The 19,973-nt window shown below is 41.6% G+C and overlaps 1 protein-coding gene across 3 annotated transcripts in view; it reads right to left on the bottom strand.

Annotated features, from left to right (window-relative positions):
- sf3b3 (splicing factor 3b, subunit 3) overlaps positions 1-19,973 on the bottom strand; it is a 112,141-nt gene that overhangs the window by 36,623 nt on the left and 55,545 nt on the right. For all 3 annotated transcript variants that reach the window (XM_034176960.1, XM_034176958.1, XM_034176959.1), the window contains exons 18-21: positions 17,896-18,050; positions 13,511-13,685; positions 4,611-4,816; positions 1,446-1,602 (exon numbers count right to left, since the gene is read on the bottom strand). In XM_034176960.1, the coding sequence (XP_034032851.1) occupies positions 1,446-1,602; positions 4,611-4,816; positions 13,511-13,685; positions 17,896-18,050 (693 nt within the window). The remainder of the gene's footprint in view (positions 1-1,445; positions 1,603-4,610; positions 4,817-13,510; positions 13,686-17,895; positions 18,051-19,973) is intronic.

Below are 19,973 nucleotides of genomic sequence, written 5' to 3'. Positions count from 1 at the left end.
CCATCATCAGAATCCTCACTGTCTGACAACTCACTGCGCACTCCGTCTTGCTCCAAAAACAACAACAAAAAAACCTCTGGTGTGCCGTGGTTACTGCTGTATCACTGTATTATGTTCTAAGCCATATATATTAATTTACCAAAAAACTGTCAAAACGGGGAATAAATATGTGTAAAGATGATTGAATATATCAGAACAGTAAACTGATCAGTCCGTGTGAACGCCGCACACTGACTCACGTGCGGTTATTTCCACCAGCTGCAGCTGATCCACAACGTGAATTCTGCCTTCCAGAACAGCTCGTTATATAATCATTTGAATTATCTACCTGTTGCCACATGTACAGAAGGACTGGATTGTCATTCCTACACTCATATTGTTATATTTAATAAAAGATAATAAGTGCATACAGGAGCTGCTGCTGTCGCTGCGTTCAAGTACCGTCGGAAATTACACAACTTCTTTGTTGTTTCAAATTCAGCAGTTGCTTGTGGCAAAATAATGAATTGTATCCACACAAAAGATTAATTCTCGTCTATACAAGGTGCCTGAGCCAATTGAAGCTGACCCCCCACCCAGATAAAAAAAAAATCCAAGCAAACAGGCTGAGTTTGCCCTGTAATTTCCGACGGTACATGAACGCAGCAGCAGCCTCAGCGCTCACAAACCGTCTTCTGCACTGTGTGAAAACATTCAGTTGGTTGAACGAAGTCAAACTAAACAATAACGTTACAAAAACTAAACAAACGATTAAAAAAATGTCAGGAACGACAGCAAAATGAAACACGGACAAATTGAGGTTTTCGCTGCCCTTCATTCAAATTTTTCAACAGTTTAAAAATCCTGACGAAGCACCAGCTGCAGGAACCAGACTGCGCGATGGTTAAACGGTGCCAATGAAAGTCCAGATTTCTTGTTTCATTAGAGCTTATTGCCCCTCGTTAGTGCTGTGTGACTGGGCCATTAACCACAGTGAGGAGACTCACAGAGTCACTCAGAGCAGACTTTGAAAGAAAAGTAAAAAATATTTTTTTATAAAACTCTGCGCGTTGAGAGACACTCAAACACATCCCCCCCCCCCCACACACACACACAGACAGACAGGACATGACTTGCTGCCAGGAGAAAAAGCAAAACAGAAACATTATAAAAACCCATTTTTGAACACGGTACATTTTATATCTTGTGTCCAACCTTGATTCTGTGTCAGCATGAACTCTGCCTTTTGGCAGCCCAATTGACAGAAAACGACGTAACGATGGAGAACTTTAATCCTGGATGAATGAAGGAGCCTTATGACTGAGTTCAAAATTAGCACCAAGAAGCATTCCAAGAAGTATATTTGAAAATGTCTTTTTTAAATCCACAGTTTTATTTTTTAGCTAAAATTTGTTTTAATTCAGTGGGAAACATTAATATCAGTTTTGATAAATAACCAAACCCACCTTGTGCACAAACTCCAGCTTCTCTCCACCCTCGATTAGCCGATATGTGTAGATAAAACCACCACTGACAGATCTGGGATTGAGAATCATGTCTCTGGCCACACCCACCAGAACAAACCAATCATCTCCCGTATTGGTGAAGTGACACACTGCAACACTAAGAAACACCAAACACAGGAAAGAAAATTTATGGTTAATTCAAATTCTACAGAAAATTTCAGAACATCAACTCACAGCTTAACCTGCTTGAGACAACAGTCTCCTCTTGATCCTGTGGATTTGACTAGTTTTTACGTCCGCCAAGGATTACGTCAAAACTACTGCATGCATTTTGACTAAATTTTCACCACAAATACATATTAGGGCAAGGAAGACTCCATTAAATTTTGGAGGTAATCCGAATCCTGTGCCGCAGACCGAACACCCCCACCCCCCACTAAAAATTGGTCCGTCCTACCTCCATGTGTCATTTGGAACTACAGCCACTTGTCTGAGACAGAGTCTCTTTCTTCACCCAAAGCACTCAAATGGATAAATGGGATTATTAACCATCAGATGACAAGGTAAAACATCATTCTAAAGTCAGTTTTAAGCAGAAACAAGGTGGTTTTAAGCAAAAACGAGGCGATAATCGATGATGCTTTGAAATGAGGGAGGCGCAGTGTACATGACAGTTCGCAGCTCATGTGGCTGTGGTGCTCTGATGGCTTCCGCTGTCTTTTATGATGGAAATAATGCTGAATTTATGTGGAAATGGTTGTTATACAAAAGCTTCAGATATCTGTCGCTGAGATAGATGATGGAGTGTGGTTTAAAACAGAAACGAGGTGATAATCGGTGAACTATGGCTAATGAAGCATGCACAGTGAAGGCAGGGCGGGCCGATTTTTAGGCGGGACTGTACGGTCTGCAACACCGGATTCTGGATCAAGTTTCACTTTTATACACTTGTCAAAACTGCTTCATGAATTCTCACCAAATTTGCATCACATATATGTATTAGGCCACTCCATTAAATTTTGGAGGTGATCTAGATCTGGGCTCAGGATTTCATTTTTATAGGCTTTGAAGGATTATATCAAAACTACTTCACAGATTGTCACCAAATTTGCACCACTGATACATATTACAGCATGGAAGACTCCACTGAATTTTGGAGGTGATCCGGATCCAGTGTTGCAGACCAAACGGTCTCCCCCTAAAACTGGGTCTGCCTGCCTTCACTGCGCATGTCATTTCGACGTGTCAGTTGCCGTTCACCGATTATCACCTTGTTTCTGCTTAAAACTGCACTTTAGTCATCATCTGTCTCAGCGACAGATATCTGAAGCTTTTGTACAACAATCATTTCCACGTGAATTCAGCATTATTTCGTAATAAAAGACTGAGGAAGCGATCAGAGAGCTGCAGATACACAGGCTGCTGGTGCTGTGTTCACTGCGCCTAAGTCATTTCAAAGCGTTAGTAGCAACTCACCGATTATCGCCTCATTTCTGCTTAAAACGGCCTCGTTTCTGCTTAAAACTGACTTTACAATGATTTAAGAGGTTTTACCTTGTCATTAGAGGATGACATTTTTCGGGAATTCCCGTGGGCCACGTGATTCCTGCGGGATTCCCGCGGGCCACGTGATTCCTGCGGGATTCCCGCGGGCCACGTGATTCCTGCGGGATTCCCGCGGGATAGGAGTCAAAATTTTATCAATCCCGTGATTGGGATGGGACGGGAATAAAAATGAACGGGAGTGGGCAGGAGCGGGAATGCAAAAAATAGATGATGATTTTCATCTATTTAATGCCGCGTTCACACCGGGTGCGATCAGACGCTACAAATTCGCGGGGGTCGCGTGGCGACGGACGTGCCTCCTTTGCCTGGTGTGTCGCTCTGCTTTTGCTGCGAAAATTCACCCCGGTGCGTCATCAAATAGGAGGAACTTCCATTCCGCTCGCCGGCTCCGGATGTCAGTCAAGTTAACATGACGGACTTTGATCACACGGAGCGAGTTGTTGTGAAAAGCTCCCAATACAGAGAGTATCATTATTTGCTGCAGGAGCTGAGTCTGGATGACGGCTGCTTTCAGCGGTCCTTCCGCCTCTGCAGGACCCAACTTGAGGACCAACTGTCCCGTTCACGCGCGCACATGTAAAAAAAAAACAAAACAAAACAAAAAAAACTCCGCTGCTTGCTGCAGCTCGCTCTTCCACCAAAAAACTCTGTCATAATTGTGTTTAGAAACCAGTCACCATTTGTTTCATTATACATCTGTGTAGTTAATAAGTAAAATAATCTCCATGGACGAGTCGCTTGCGCGCGCACGTGACATAGAAAGAAACTCCGCTCCCCGCTGCTGTGGTGCTGCTGCTCGCTCCAAAAACTCTGTCATAATTGTGAAATAAAGGACAAAAGAGACACAAGTCCTGCTCACAGGCTGCTACCAGAGACAGGACATGTTCACATCTTCAGTCAAACTCCAGACATCTCCATGTCACTACATATTCAGTCCCTGATTGATCATCACGGCGCAAGACATACGGGAGTGGGATGGGAGTGGGACTGATTTTGAGTGGGAGCGGGATGGGATTGGGAGTCATCTTTACAGGAGTGGGACGGGATGGGATTTATTTTTTACTCCAGTCCAGGATTGGGACAGGATGGGATTTTTTTTCTGGGAGCGGCATGGGACGGGAGTGAAAATCCACTCCCGTGTCATGCTCTACTTGTCATCTGATGGTTAATAATCCCATTATTCCCTTTGATTGTTTTGGGTGAAGAGAACCCATCTCAGACGAGCTGATGTGGTCCCAAATGACGCATGCGCAGTGGAGGCAGGGCGGACCAATTTTTAGGGGTTCAATCTGTGACACTGGATTCGGGCTCAGGATTTTACTTTATAGGCTTTTAAGGATTATGTCAAAACTACTTTACAGATTCTCACCAAATTTTCACCACAGATAGATATTAGGGCACAGAAGATTCCACTGAATTTTGGAGATGATTTGGATCCAGACTGGGGGACGTCAGAAATCTTAGATTGCTCTTGTTTATATTAATATTACACACCTAAAACCACATACTTACAGGATTCTGATGAAAGTTTCAAAATGCACAATTTTTTTTGCTATCATCCACCGCATTTATTTATACGTCTCTTTACTCGGCGCTCACCTAAATGCAGCTTCATTCTGTTCCAGTTGCACTTGATCCAGTGTTGCACCCTGTATGGGGTTGACCAGACGCACCAATGAGGCCCACTGTCCTGCTCCAGCTTTTGGTGAACCAAAAATGGCTTCTGGCAAATTCTCATTAAGAAAAGCAGCAGCCATCTCAGCAGCCAGTTCTCTTTCATCCTCACCAGCAGCCTCCACCATTTCCTGAGAGGCATAGAGTAAAAAAGATTAGACTGAGGTAAAACAAAGGAATACTATGGTGTTTTGCCACATTCAAAGGAGCATACAGAAACAAATTTACACTCAACGACACCGTGTCTGTTCAATGGCCATATACTGGAACATGCTCAGCAGTCCTATTACACATCACTGTGCACTTTATGGAGAAATAATAAGGCACCATGTCCATGTAGCGCATTTTCTGGAGGAGAAGTGCTGAGAGAGCACCCAGAAGTGCGTCATCCCAGCATCTCATCTCAGCTCTTTTCTTAAAACCAAAAAATGAAAAATAATTCTCTTCATGGGCATTTCTATGACAAAAATAAACAGCTAAGGACGTGCTTATGATCACACAAATAAAAAGCACTCAACCTCAGCAAGAACCAAGTGTCTGCCCAATTGTCTACGAGGTTTTGTGGGGTAGCGGGGGTGGGTATTTGCATCTACTGTGACAGATTTTGTGCAATGAATCAGCTGACTGTTCACACAAACCACAAAAAACTTCTGAGCTTCACACTCACACAGTGACAAGTTTTGCTCCATCTGATTGGTTGCCTGAAAAGGCACTGCGGTGACATCACAGTGGTTTTCTGAAGAAGTTGATGGACTTTCAACTTTAAAGCGATCACAAAAAGGGGGAAAAAAAATCGTCGCACTGAAAAACGATGTTTGGTGCAACGCTTTTCTGGAGTTCACTATATTTAGCCACATATGTTCTGTACTCAGAGCAATTAGAAAAAAAGACTGGCAATTATACAGAAAAGTGCAATATGGTCACAGGGCCACAATTAAAACAAAGCTTAGCAGTTTCCTCATTTTTGTTTTGAAATACAGGACTGTGCATACGGTTTGTGAAATGGAACAAAGCGGGACTATGCTTTAGTTAAAAATTTCCTAAAAACAATGAAAAAATAAATACATTTAGGGTCGTTTCACACAGACATTGTCTGGTCTGGAGTGTTAGAGTTCTCAATTTAGTGCGAACCAAAACAATAGTTGTGAAATCTGCTTCAGACCAAAATCTGGTCTGACCAAAAGAAAGGGGCATTTTCTTTGTTGCCTTCAGAGTGCCATTATGCCTTACCAGCCTGTAAAACTAACCGCTTTTTAAAGTCATTTATCCCCTCTGCAATTTGACTTCTAAATGCTCTGTAGGTCTTTATTTATTTATTTTTAACCTAGCTACTCATTTTAACTCCTTGCCAAAGTCTGTTTTTATCTGTTTTATTGTTCTTAAATGTTGTTATATGTCACTGTATTTTTATGTGCTGCTTTAACTTAATTGCACCTTGTGGGATTAATAATGTTGTTTGAAGTTAAAGAGTTGGCGTTGGCTTTGGTCCTGTTCAAACTGAACCACGGTCTAGTTAATTTGTAGTTTGAAAACTCTTTGGATACTCCAGATGTTCAGGCCAATTACAGGAAGCTGAGGCAGGTTACTGTCACGCATTAAAGCAGACCTGCATTGAAATAAATGTGGTCAGATTTCAGAAAGAAATAGCTGATATGTATTTATAAGACCCTTGTGAATGCAGTAAAGTAAATCTGTAAGCCCAAATTTGTAATTCAGCGGAGAAGTCTTCGTTTAAAAATGACAAATTTGCAGCTAAAATTTAGCCCTCTGTGAAAACAGTTTGTACAGCCGTATCATTTCCATGACGTCAGGGACAAGACGACGCGCTCCCGCCTTCAGTCCGATCCCGCATTGAAATTGATTTTATCTCTTAGTAATGTTACTTATACACGTCCTGGTTTCAACATCCAAAAGTAAGCTGCAATGAATGTGAGATACAGATCTGTGTGCTCAGATCAGCAACGACATCGACAGCGGGCGCCGTTCTTCCTTTCCCGCTCTCTGCCTCCGCTGCGCTTATTAAGTCTGTGGGCTCGTTAACGAGCTCGTTAACAGCCGACGCGGGCCACTCACCGCCCGTGTCTGCTTTGCAGCTGGTGTTGTGCCAGATTCAGCGCACAACACCAGCATCACCTCTCTGTCTACTGAATGGAGCTGCAGCACACTTGGCACAAGTCCTGAGATTACGCTCGCTGTTTTAATGCGAAGTGGCCGGTACACGTGTTGCTGCAAGGACAGACTTCTTACGGCAAAATCCACAGCACCGCACATCTCGGCAATCGGAGCCCCAGAGCTCCATGGACGCTGAGAGAGGTTTATATATTTTTAATGACTGGGATTCTTTGCGGGTCTCGCCTCCATATCCCGCGATGGTACTGGAGGCGAAAGACAGTAGATTTTCAGTGCGACACCACTCAATCAAACGGGCGTATGAAAAAGTCCCCCAAAATAATTTTCAAGCACAAATAAAAGAAATGTGTACTCACCAAACGTGCCGCAAGACAATATGAAGTCTGAAGTTTTTAAAAAAGTAGATCCTTCCGTATAAGACAAGAAAAAGGTGCAGATGCAAACTGACGTAAATACACAAATTACAATTGGCGCAATGCATGCTGGGAGAGGGTCTTGTCCATGACGTCTCGGCAGCGTCCATGATGAGAGGGACAGTTTGCGGAGGGCTAAATGTTAGCTGTAAATTTGTCATTTTCAAATGAAGATTTCTCCGTTGAATGACAGATCTGGGCTTGCAGATTTACTTTACTACATTCAGAAGGATCTCGTGTAAATGTAAGTCATTTTTTGTTCAAAAAATCTGACTGCATTTTTTTCAATGCAGGTCTCCTTTAAACAGTAACAGGAAAAGTATTAAAATGGGGATTAAAAAATATGTCTTTTGACTGAATTATTTTTTTCATGGCCAAATCTTAAGGTGTTCACCATCTACCTTTTTTATAGAAACCCTTTTGCGATTGCATCTCAAAATAAGGTGGAAACAGCTAAGAAAACATCAAATTGTTTTCCTGCTGAACATGATTATATTTCACTGTCTAACCATTGCTGCTCTTTTCTAAAACTGGGCAGACACTGTACAATATTTTCAATCGTTGTACTCGGCTCCAGCTCAAACTGTGCGACAAAACCGCACGGTGTAAAAGTTCAGAGTGTACGATTTATGTTCTCGCACTATACGGCCCGATGCTCTGATGCGATCTGACTACTCACATTGTACGTTCAAAAACTATGTCGGACTCGTGTTTCCGGAAGCAAAATGTCAACAGAAGCTTTTTTTTTTTTCAAACTTTATTTACATTTATTTTTACAAAAACTCTCGATGGGAGACATCAATTTTTAACAAAAACAAACAACAAACAAACAATACAAGACTTTAAATGAGTTGAAGAGTAAGGGGGGAAAAAAGAAACAGAAGCTGCTCTCCCAAAGAGATGATCACTGTTTATGCCCTCTCTGGTGTTTGCACAGGCAGGCACAGTGCGAGCGGTTGGGGTAAATCAGCTTGTAGACGCTTGTGGCGCTGTTTCAGCAGTACAATACCCTCACGAGGGCCGACCAGAATAGCAAACAGGTTTGATTTTCATCCGACCATACGATTGTCGATCGGGAGGTGGTTGTGAGAGGTTAAATGCAGCTCGTTATTCCACGTATACTACACGATGTAGGATGCACGATTAAGCTGAAACTCCAATTAAAATCTCAGGCCTGTAGCCACAATCTTAAATTTGTAGGGATCTTTATATATATATATATATATATATATATATATATATATATATATATATATATACACACACACACACCAAAAAAAAAAAGCATTCTTCCCCAACAGAAATACTCCCCCCATCCCCCTCCCACACACAACATGAAAGTGTCATCTCATAAAAAAAACAAAACAAAGGTAGCTATATTTCTCAATGGAACCTGTAAAGAAATTCACCAAAATAAGTCCATCATGTCACAACAAATAACACCTGAAGAGGAAAATGACAACAACTAAAGTGCACATAAACAGGACAAGTAATAATAAATAATATTCCCAATATTGCCATAAATATCTTATCTCCAATCCTATTCATAAAGTACTTTTCTATTCTGTCCTATATCCTATATGACATCCTTTCATATGCAGCTACTTTGCCTAATTCAGTCAACCAGTCCTTAAAAAGGAGGTTCACCATGTTTCTTCCAGCTCTGTTATCCAATCACAATAGTCATTTGCGTCCAGGATTTTAGTGGCTGAGGGAAAGCATACAGCCTATAATACAGTCTCCTAATGTGTGTCTGTGTGTGCTTAAAGCTATACATAATACTATGAAACCGCTGTATTTTTGCCAACGGTTATCATACAGTCCAAATCTCATACCGGCCCATGCCTAATTATCAGTACTACTGGTTGTTTTTTTTTTTTAGTAGTATTACTTATACTTTGTCATTTGATTTGAAAATGTTTTCACTTTCTTCTGTCATCCATGTGTTTTTATTAATGTATTTACAAGTATATTATGTACTTACAATGAACATACTAAATAAAATCACACATGTACGCTTTTTCTCCACAGAACTCTGCGGACACTGATTTGTATCTGTTACACAGATCAGTGTCTGCGGATTTATAAAACTTGCACAATGTCGTAAAAAAAAAAGAACGCTTTGTGATTGTCAGGAATTTTCAATATTATCAATTATTAATGTCTTTACTTTGATATTCACTGAACTGTTTAAGTAATCAAACTGCTCGCACGGAAAGATGAACAGATGAACTTTGGCTCAGTGAGAGGGCAGACTGTTTTGCTGAGATCATGTCTTTGCTAAGCACAGATATACGTTTTAATTAACAGTTCAGCCTTGAGCAGGGAGCGGTGTGACCTGCACAGGGTTGAGCACTGTTTTCCTGCTTTCTTTATGTTATGAGACAACCCGTGAGACTGGAGGTTCTAAAGCCATAACAATTTCATATCGATGTGAGAATAGATTTGGTGGCAGGTATTTTGCCTTTTCTATATGCCTGTACGCAAGTTATTCTTAATAAATACAGGAAGCGAGTAGGTGGGGCCTTCAGAGCTGACGAGGCGGTCAGTGACGAGGGTCTCGCTCGTTCTGCTCTCTCCTGATTCAGGAAAAGAAACTCAGTGTCTCCTGCGTGATTATTTTCTGTGTTAACTGAATTGTTCTTTTTCAGGTCCAACTCTGAACAACTCTGACATTTTGGTCCTTCGTACCAGATTTAGAAGCAGACAGACTACAAGCCTGAAATAGAGCACTGAAGACCCGGGAAAAAGAAGCAGACGAATCCACTTCTTTGAGAACAGGCCACGAGGGGATGCTGTTCTATTCCTGTGTGCCTGCGTTTAAAGAAACGTCAAGAACATGGCACAGGACAGAGTACATGACATTATTTTACTTCCAATTGCAGCATGCTTTACACATACTGATGATAGTACAGATTCAGGCACTGCAGCTGAAGGGAAATAACATAAAAAGAGTTCCTGATTCCCTCAGTCCCTTGCTGAACTGAACTGAGACTGAACTATCACCTTCAGCCCCTGAGCCCAGACAAACTGAACTTTTGAGCTGTCACCAAAGAAGACATCTTTAAGACCAGAACTGTCCTCTCTCCCTAGAATAAAAGCGAAAAAAAAAAAAAAAAAAAAAAAAACACGAAAGAGAGAGAGAGAGAGAGAGAGAGAGAAATATCAACAACTTGTTCAAAGACTGTGTTAGCTATGGAAAGATTTGCTGCTAGAGCGGGTTGCAAAGTCTGTACTCTGCTAATGATTTTGAAAATTATTGCTGTAATTGTGTCATTTACTGTGTCGTGGTATGAAAAAATATATGAACCACGTTATAATTCAGACCAGAAAAAAGTAAAACCACGAGGTTTTGAGTGGATGTTTGATACGCCACGTAATCCATATCAAATGAACATGTGGTACAGATATGCTGAGTTTTTGGCTAATGAGGTGAATGTGAACAACTGTTATGTGTGTTCTTTGATGCCTGTCTCTGCTGCACACCCATGTATAAAACCACTGCCGCTTTTGAATGTCAGCCTTTTGTTTCCACATGTGGTAGCGTCAGCAATCGATCCCATGGCACTCAATTTCTCAGTTTACAGACATACAGGCTCTTATATAACTACCAAGGCACCAAAAAACATATCATTTAAAAACTTCTTAGCTGCAGAACGGTCACTTGACGCACCTGTACACACTAACCTTTTCCTTGATCCCGGAACTTGACTTATCTGTTATACAAACAACCAGCCTTTGTTTTCTGGTCCAATTATTAATTTGGGTAAGGTAGCTAAGCCGTTCTGTAAAGTGATTTTGGAGCCGTGCACTCGCCTGTTGGATGGAAGCTTTAATCATACTCAAGCTCCCTATGGGGGTAAGTGTATAGATTACTTCCAAGCACCGGACCCGATGGGGACTTACGCTCAGGTGAACATGTACTGGCTGTGTGGCCACAACGCCTTCATAGCACTCCCCACGGGATGGACATGCAGATGTGCCCCAATAATCATGGCTCAGCACTCCTACGTTGTAGCCGATCACCTCTCGACCAGTCATCACTTTAAGCATGACTTGGCTCCCCACGACCCTATATGGGGAACAGACGTGCCCCAGGACGCAAAGCTGTGGTCTACAGACCAGAAGGTCCTGCTGTCACTCTTCCCCTGGCTGGGCGTGGGCAAAGTCTTGCTACAAATGGAGACATTAAATTACCGATTTAGCTATTTTGTGAACTCCACCGTTGAGGCTCTTAGAGGCATAAGGGCGGAGTTGTCAGCTCTGAGGATTATGGAAATGCAGGATTAAATGGTTTTGGATGAATTAACTGCAGCCTCAGGAGGGGTGTGTGCCATGGTGGGAGAGAGCTGTTGTACATTTGTCCCCAACAACGACGACGATTGGCCATTCAGAATTTGACACTATTGAGAAGTGCTGTAAAGCAAGGACTTTGTTTCTAGTAATGGCTGGACCGTGTGGCTCTTTTCTGGATCATGGTATCACATTCTGTTAAAACTGCTTACCCCAATTATTCTGTTGGGTGCACTAAGTATTATGATTTGTTGTATAATTCCTCTTATTTGATCAATGGTTCAACGGATGATTTCCACCACAGTTGATGGCTTATTGCTAGACCGTGACTATATTGCGTTGTTGCTATCTGATGCTGATTCATGAATGGTTAAGTGTCTTGTTTCCTCTGAGTGTAAGGTTTTGATGTTTCTACGATGATGTTGGTGTTGCGGATGTAGACATTAATTCTGATAAAATGGGGGAATATCAGGAATTGTCAATATATTATCAATTATTAATGTCTTTACTTTGATTTGCTGTCTTTGATTTTGTCTTTGATCTCATTCTTCATGTACACATTTATATACATGTGTTTCAATTATATGTGTTTCATTTTAATATTACTCTCTTTGCTAATCACTGAATTGCTAAAGTAGTTATATTCACTACACTGATTGATTGATACATACATATTCACTATATTCACTGAACTGTTTAAGTAATCATTAAACTGCTCGCACGGGAAGATGAACAGATGAACTTTGGCTCAGTGAGAGGGCAGACTGTTTTGCTGAGATCATGTCTTTGCTGAGCACAGATGTACGTTTTAATTAACAGTTCAGCCTTGAGCAGGGAGCGGTGTGACCTGCACAGGGTTGAGCGCTGTTTTCCTGCTTTCTTTATGTTATGAGACAACCCATGAGACTGGAGGTTCTAAAGCCATAACAATTTCATATCAATGTGAGAATAGATTTGGTGGCGCTACTTGTTTGGTATTTTGCCTTTTCTATATGCCTGTACGCACGTTATTCTTAATAAATACAGGAAGCGAGTGGGCGGGGCCCTTCAGAGCTGACGAGGCAGTCGGTGATGAGGGTCACGCTCGTTCTGCTCTCTCCTGATTCAGGAAAAGAAACTCAGTGTCTCCTGTGTGATTTCTTTGTTAACTGAATTGTTCTTTTTCAGGTCCAACTCTGAACAACTCTGACAGTGATAATTCATTTTACAAACTTGGTGACCCTCACGATTACACAGTAAAACACTAACACCCCCCACCCCCATGACAAAATCCACAGTTTTCACAGCCCTGAACAACAACAAAAAAATTATAAATTAAAAAAATAAACAGAGACATTATTCTAAAAATCGATTATTGAAAATTCTGAACACGCCGCGCATGTGTCCCGGGCATGCAGTAAATTTGATATCTTGTGTCCTGCCTTGATTTTGCGTTAGGACAGCGCCAGCTACCTTTTGGCAGCCCATTTGACAGAAATCTGTCACAGCGATGGAGAACTTTAATCCCTGTAAAAGTAGTAGTAAAAATGACGGATATGGGATGAAAAGGAGATAGTTCTGAACTGCAATTTTTTCTATTTGACAAGATGCATAAAATATCCTCCATTCAAATGTACCTACATACCAAATTGAAAACAAGCCAGTGTCAGATGTACACAACTCAACAAACCAATCAAACCCAACTACAGGGAGATCCAGCCGACACAGACAATAACGACAGCAATTATGTTAGCCATGGATAGCTCATAGCACAAATGCAAAATTGCAATGTGAAACCAAACGCATGAAAACGTGAACCTTGGTACACATCTTATTATGGACTTTCAGAAGGTGGGACTTGCAGGAAATAGACAATGACAATGATCACAACCCTCACTGCATTGCCCTTTTTGTGTGTGCGCTTAACTTGAACCGCGAGTCGTAAGCAGAAACATGTTCTGAATAAGGTGCATGAGAAAGGTTTTTGTGCTTGGATGGTGCACTTCATACCTCAGCCATCTGCTGCTTTCTCTGAGCTTTGGTCGCCTCAGTGTATGCGTTGTGGTCAGTCTCAATCAAAATTAGGTTGTTGGTCTCTGAGTGGATTACAAATTTTCTGGGTGTGTACTGCAAAGGAAAAGCCACCTGATTGAAGACAGCACCCAACTTCTCCAACGCCAAGATTCTGAAAATCAGATGAGAATTATGAAAACAGGAGAATGAATGATAATCCACTTGAACTGTATCAGACATAGAGTGCATCCAGAAGGTATTCACAGCACTTCACTTTTTCCACATTTTGTTATGTTACAGCCTTATTCCAAAATGGATGAAATTCATTCTTTTCCTCAAATTTCTACACACAATAACCCTATAATGAGAACATGAAAAAAACGTTCAATTTTTCTACAAATTATTAAAAATAATAAACTAAGAAATCACATGTACACAAGTATTCATAACCTTTGCCATGAAGCTCAAAACTAAGATCAAGTGCGTCCTGTTTCCACTGATTATTCTTGAGATGTTTGTACATCTTAACTGGAGTCCACCTGGGGTGAATTCATTTGACTGGACATGATTTGGAAAAAGGCACACACATGTCTACATACAACCCCAATTCCATTGAAGTTTTGATATTGTGTAAAATGTAAATAAAAATAGAATACAATGAATTGCAAATCCTCTTCAACTTATATTCAATTGAATACACCACAAAGACAAGATATTTAATGTTCAAACTGATCATCTTTACTGTTTTTGTGCAAATATTTGCTCATTTTGAAATAGATGCCTGCAACATGTTTCAAAAAAGCTGGGACAGTGGTATGTTTACCACTGTGTTACATCACTTTTCCTTCAAACAACACTCAATAAGCATTTGGAACTGGGGACACTAATTGTGAGTACCATGATTGGGTGTAAAAGGAGCATCCCCAAAAGACTCAGCTGTTCACAAGCAAAGATGGGGTGAGGATCACCACTTTGTGAACAACTGCATGAAAAAATAGTCCAACAGTTTAAGAAAAATGTTTCTCAATGTTCAATTGCAAGGAATTTAGGGATTCCATCATCTACAGTCCATAATATAATCAGAAGATTCAGAGAATCTGGAGAACTTCCTACACGTAAGCAGCAAGGCCGAAAACCAACACTGAATGCCCGTGACCTTCGATCCCTCAGGCGGCACTGCATTAAAAACCGACATGACTGTGTAAAGGATCTTACCGCATGAGCTCAGAAACACTTCAGAAAATCACTGTCAGTTAACACAGTTCCTCGCTACATCTACAAGTGCAAGTTAAAACTCTACCATGCAAGCGAAAGCCATACATCAACAACAACATTCAGAAACACCACAGCCTTCTCTGAGCCCGAGCTCATTTGAAATGGACAGACCCAAAGTGGAAAAGTGTGCTGTGGTCTGATGAGTTCACATTTCAAATTGTTTTTGGAAATCATGGATGTCGTGTCCTCTAGACAAAAGAGAAAAAACACCATCCAGACTGTTACCAGTGAAAAGTTCAAAAGCCAGCATCTGTGATGGTATGGCGGTGTGTAAGTTGCCCATGCCACCATCAGTGCTGAAAGGTACATCCAGGTTTTGGTGCAACACATGCTGCCATCCAAGCAACGTCTTTTTCAGGGACGTCCCTGCTTATTTCAGCAAGACAATGCCAAGCCACATTCTGCACGTGTTGCAACAGCGTGGCTTCATAGTAAAAGAGTGCGGGTACTAGACTGACTGGCCTGCAGTGCAGACCTGTCGCTCATTGAAAATGCGTGGCGCATTATGAAGTGCAAAATACGACAACGGAGACTCCGGACTGTTGAACCACTGAAGTCATACATCAAGCACGAATGGGAAAAAATTCCACCTAAAAAGCTTCAATTAGTGTCCTCAGTTCCCAAATGCTTACTGAGTGTTGTTAGAAGGAGATGTAACACAGTGGTAAACATACCACTGTCCCAGCTTTTTTGAAACATGTTGCAGGCATCTATTTCAAAATGAGCAAATATTTGCACAAAAACAATAAAGATTATCAGTTTGAACATTAAATATCTTGTCTTTATGGTGTATTCAACTGAATATAGGTTGAAGAGGATTTACAAATTCATTGTGTTCTGTTTTTATTTGCCTTTTACATAACGTCCCAACTTCATTGGAATTGGGGTTGTACAAGGTCCCACAGTTGACAGTGCATGTCAGTCAGTACTATAGTCTGTAGACCTCCAGACAGGATTGTCTCAAGGCACAAATATGGGGAGGGGTTCAGAAACATTTCTGCTGCTTTGAAGGTCCCATTGAGCACAGTGGCCTCAATCATCTGTAAATGGAAGACGTTCAGCAACATCAGGGAATGTTTTTATGAAGTAGTCCAATCTTTTTTTTAATTCCAATATGGGTTTTCTACTGCAAATGGCAATAAACTGAAACTCTTGTTTAGTGGACTAAACTCAGTCAATTCATCTTTTGATGTTAGTCGCTGCACAAAGTGCTTAGTCGGCTAAAGTTTCGCGTTACCCGACTAAAGGTTTTTAGTATGATACAGAGGAGGCCAATCTTATTTTAGTCTACAAAACTTGGTTGGCTACAAAAACTATAAAAAGGTGGCTATCATGTACCACAACTTGATGGAGGAGGAAGGAAGGAAGGACACAGCGGAAGCGGGTGTTCCGGGACCGGAATAATCCACTGGAGATGTTTACGGAAGCTGAGGTCAAAAGCGCTTCTCCTCTTCTGTAGCAGACAACTCGTAAGGAACTGTCGCACACTGGAGGTGTTTCTTGGCAATGGCACTCGCTAGTTCATGAAAACTGTTAACTAACACAAGACGGGTAATCTACAAGTTTAACCATTGAAGTGAAATGGAGATTAGACAGATAATGATGTGCGACAAACCCTTGTCAACTAAGTAAACTGAGTAGACTAAAAGACTAGACTGCTTCATGAAACCGGGCCGCCTGTCTAAACTGAGCAATAGGGGGAGAAATGCCTTAATCAGGGAAGTGCCCAAGAACCCGATGGTCACTCTGTCAGAGTCCCAGCATTCCTCTGTGGAAAGAGGCGAACCTTCCATAAGGACAACCATCTGTGCAACAATCCAGCAATCAGGCCTGTATGGCAGAGTGGCCAGACAGAATCCACTCCTTAGTAAGAGGCACATGGCAGTCTACCTGGAGTTTGCCAAAAGGCACCTGAAGGACTTTCAAGACCATGACAAACAAAATTCTCTGGTCTGATGAGACAAAGATTGAACTCTTTGGTGTGAATGTCAGCTGTCATGTTTGGAGCACCATACCACCACTGTAGGGATGGTGGTACATCCCTACAGTGGTAGCAGCATCATGCTGTGGGGATGTTCATCAGCGGCAGAAACTGGGAGACAAGTAAGGATTGAGAGAAAGATGAATGCAGCAAAGTACAGAGACATACTGCCCATCCAACTTGATAGAGCTTGAGAGGTGCTGCAAAGAGGAATGGGAAAAACTGCACAAAGATCGGTGCACCAAGATTGTAGCATCATATTCAAGAAGACTTGAGGCTGTACTTGCTGCCAAAGGTGCATCAACAAAGTACTGAGTAAAGGGTGAGAATACTTATGTACATGTTATTTCTTAGTTTTTATTTTTACTAAATTAAAACAAAAAAACAAAAAAAAAAAAACAACTTTTTTCATGTTGTCATTATGGGTAGTGTGTGCAGAATTTTGAGGGGAAAAAATTTAATTTACTCCATTTTGGAATAAGGCTGTAACATAAAATGTGGAAAAAGTGAAGCACTGTGAATGTTTTCTCAATGCACTCTACACTTGTGGTGTTGTACATCACCTGTTTCTAAGTGTCTGAGAAATACACTAAACCACCCAGGTGAAAAACTGTCAAATGGATACTTGCTGAAAAAGGAGACTAAGCTATCATTACAAAGCAACATACCCGTCAGTTGCAATGGTGTTCATTGATCAAGAGTAATATTTGCACAGGAGGAGCAGAGGACTGAGCTTTTAACAACCTTTGTCTGTGCAGTCTTTGCAATCAAAAAATCATCAGAAAATGACACACACACACACACAAAAAAAAGCCATATTGATCATGTGGACACATTATCTCCACTGCCACAATGTTGTTTTGTTTTTGAAGAAGTGCAAGTCAAGTCTTGTAAATCTGCAAAAGATCAATTTCATGCCTTCTGATTGATTTTCTGTGACAGGTTTGAGGTGACAGGAAAATGATCTCAAAGTGAGATTACAAAAAATCTGACTGAAGTGACAGCAAACTAACAATAAGGGTATCTGTGTATTTCAAGATTACATATGTAAGTGAAAACAACATGTATTTTGTAAATCTACATTTTCTTGGGATCCTTAAGCTACGTAAGTTAGCACTGTGCATACCTTAGCGTGTTGGTGGAGATGGCCACAATGCCTTCTGGGCATTGCTCAGAGGCAAAACCAGAAGCATACTCTAGAGTCTCGTAAGACAGAGGCGTCAGGTGGAAGCGAGACTGGTACGAGTAGCTGAGCCAGGAACGACTTGACATTGCCAACACCTGTCAGTGAGCATAGAGAAAATTCTTAAGGCAACCACTTTCCTTTCTTGTTATTCAAATAAATCATCTCTTGACTTGTGATTATTTACAGTGAGGAAAATAAGTATTTGAACACCCTGCGGTTTTGCAAGTTCTCCCACTTAGAAATCATGGAGGGGTCTGAAATTTTCATCTTAGGTGCATGTCCACTGTGAGACATAATCTAAAAAAAAAAAAAAAAAAAAATCCGGAAATCACAATGTATGATTTTTTACTAATTTATTTGTATGTTATTGCTGCAAATAAATATTTGAACACTGACAAACCAGCAAGAATTCTGGCTCACACAGACCTGTTAATTTTTCTTTAAGAAGCCCTCTTATTGTGCACTCTTTACCTGTATTAATTGCACCTGTTTGAACTTGTTACCTGTATAAAAGACACCTGTTCACACAATCAATCACAATCCAACCTGTCCACCATAGCCAAGACCGAAAGGGCTGTCTAAGGACACCAGGGACAAAACTGTAGACCAGCATAAGGCTGGGATGGACTACAGGCAAGCAGCTTGGTAGAAGACAACAACTGTTATGATTATTTATTAAAAAGTGGAAGAAACACAAGATGACTGTCAATCTCCCTCGGTCTGGGATTCCATGCAAGACTCACTTTGTAGGGTAAGGATGAGAAAGCTCAGAACTACACAGGAGGACCTGGTGAATGACCTGAAGAGAGCTGGGACCACAGTCAAAGATTACATTAGTAACACACGATGCTGTCATGGTTTAAAATCCTGCAGGGCAGCAAGGTCACCCTGCTCAAGCCAGCACATGTCCAGGCCCGTTTGAAGTTCACCAGTGACCATCTGGATGATCCAGAGGAGGCATGGGAGAAGGTCATGCGGTCAGATGAGACCAGAATAGAGCTTTTTGGAGTCAACTCCACTTACCATGTATAGAGGATCAATCAATCAATTTTTTTTATATAGCGCCAAATCACAATAAACAGTTGCCCCAAGGCGCTTTATATTGTAAGGCAAGGCCATACAATAATTATGTAAAACCCCAACGGTCAAAACGACCCCCTGTGAGCAAGCACTTGGCTACAGTGGGAAGGAAAAACTCCCTTTTAACAGGAAGAAACCTCCAGCAGAACCAGGCTCAGGGAGGGGCAGTCTTCTGCTGGGACTGGTTGGGGCTGAGGGAGAGAACCAGGAAAAAGACATGCTGTGGAGGGGAGCAGAGATCGATCACTAATGATTAAATGCAGAGTGGTGCATACAGAGCAAAAAGAGAAAGAAACAGTGCGTCATGGGAACCCCCCAGCAGTCTACGTCTATAGCAGCATAACTAAGGGATGGTTCAGGGTCACCTGATCCAGCCCTAACTATAAGCTTTAGCAAAAAGGAAAGTTTTAAGCCTAATCTTAAAAGTAGAGAGGGTGTCTGTCTCCCTGATCTGAATTGGGAGCTGGTTCCACAGGAGAGGAGCCTGAAAGCTGAAGGCTCTGCCTCCCATTCTACTCTTACAAACCCTAGGAACTACAAGTAAGCCTGCAGTCTGAGAGCGAAGGGATGAGAACAACCCCAAGAAAACCATCCCAACCGTGAAGCATGGGGTTGGAAACATCATACTCTGGCGGTGCTCTTCTGCAAAGGGGACAGGACGACTGCACTGTATTAAAGGGAGGATGGATGGGGTCATGTATTGCGAGATTTTGGCAAACAACCTCCTTCCCTCAGTAAGAGCATTGAAGATGGGTCATGGCTGGGTCTTCCAGCATGACAATGACCCCAAACACACAGCTAGGGCAACTAAGGAGGGGCTCTGTAAGAAGCATTTCAAGGTCCTGGAGTGGCCTGGCCAGTCTCCAGACATGAACTCAATAGAAAATCTTTGGAGGGAGCTGAAACTCCAAACCTGAAAGATCTAGAGAAGATCTGTA

The sequence above is a fragment of the Thalassophryne amazonica genome, chromosome 8 (assembly GCF_902500255.1).
Source record: "Thalassophryne amazonica chromosome 8, fThaAma1.1, whole genome shotgun sequence".
Lineage (NCBI taxonomy): Eukaryota > Metazoa > Chordata > Actinopteri > Batrachoidiformes > Batrachoididae > Thalassophryne > Thalassophryne amazonica.
Note: the sequence above shows the minus strand (reverse complement) of the source record. Positions and strands in the feature narration are given on the sequence as shown.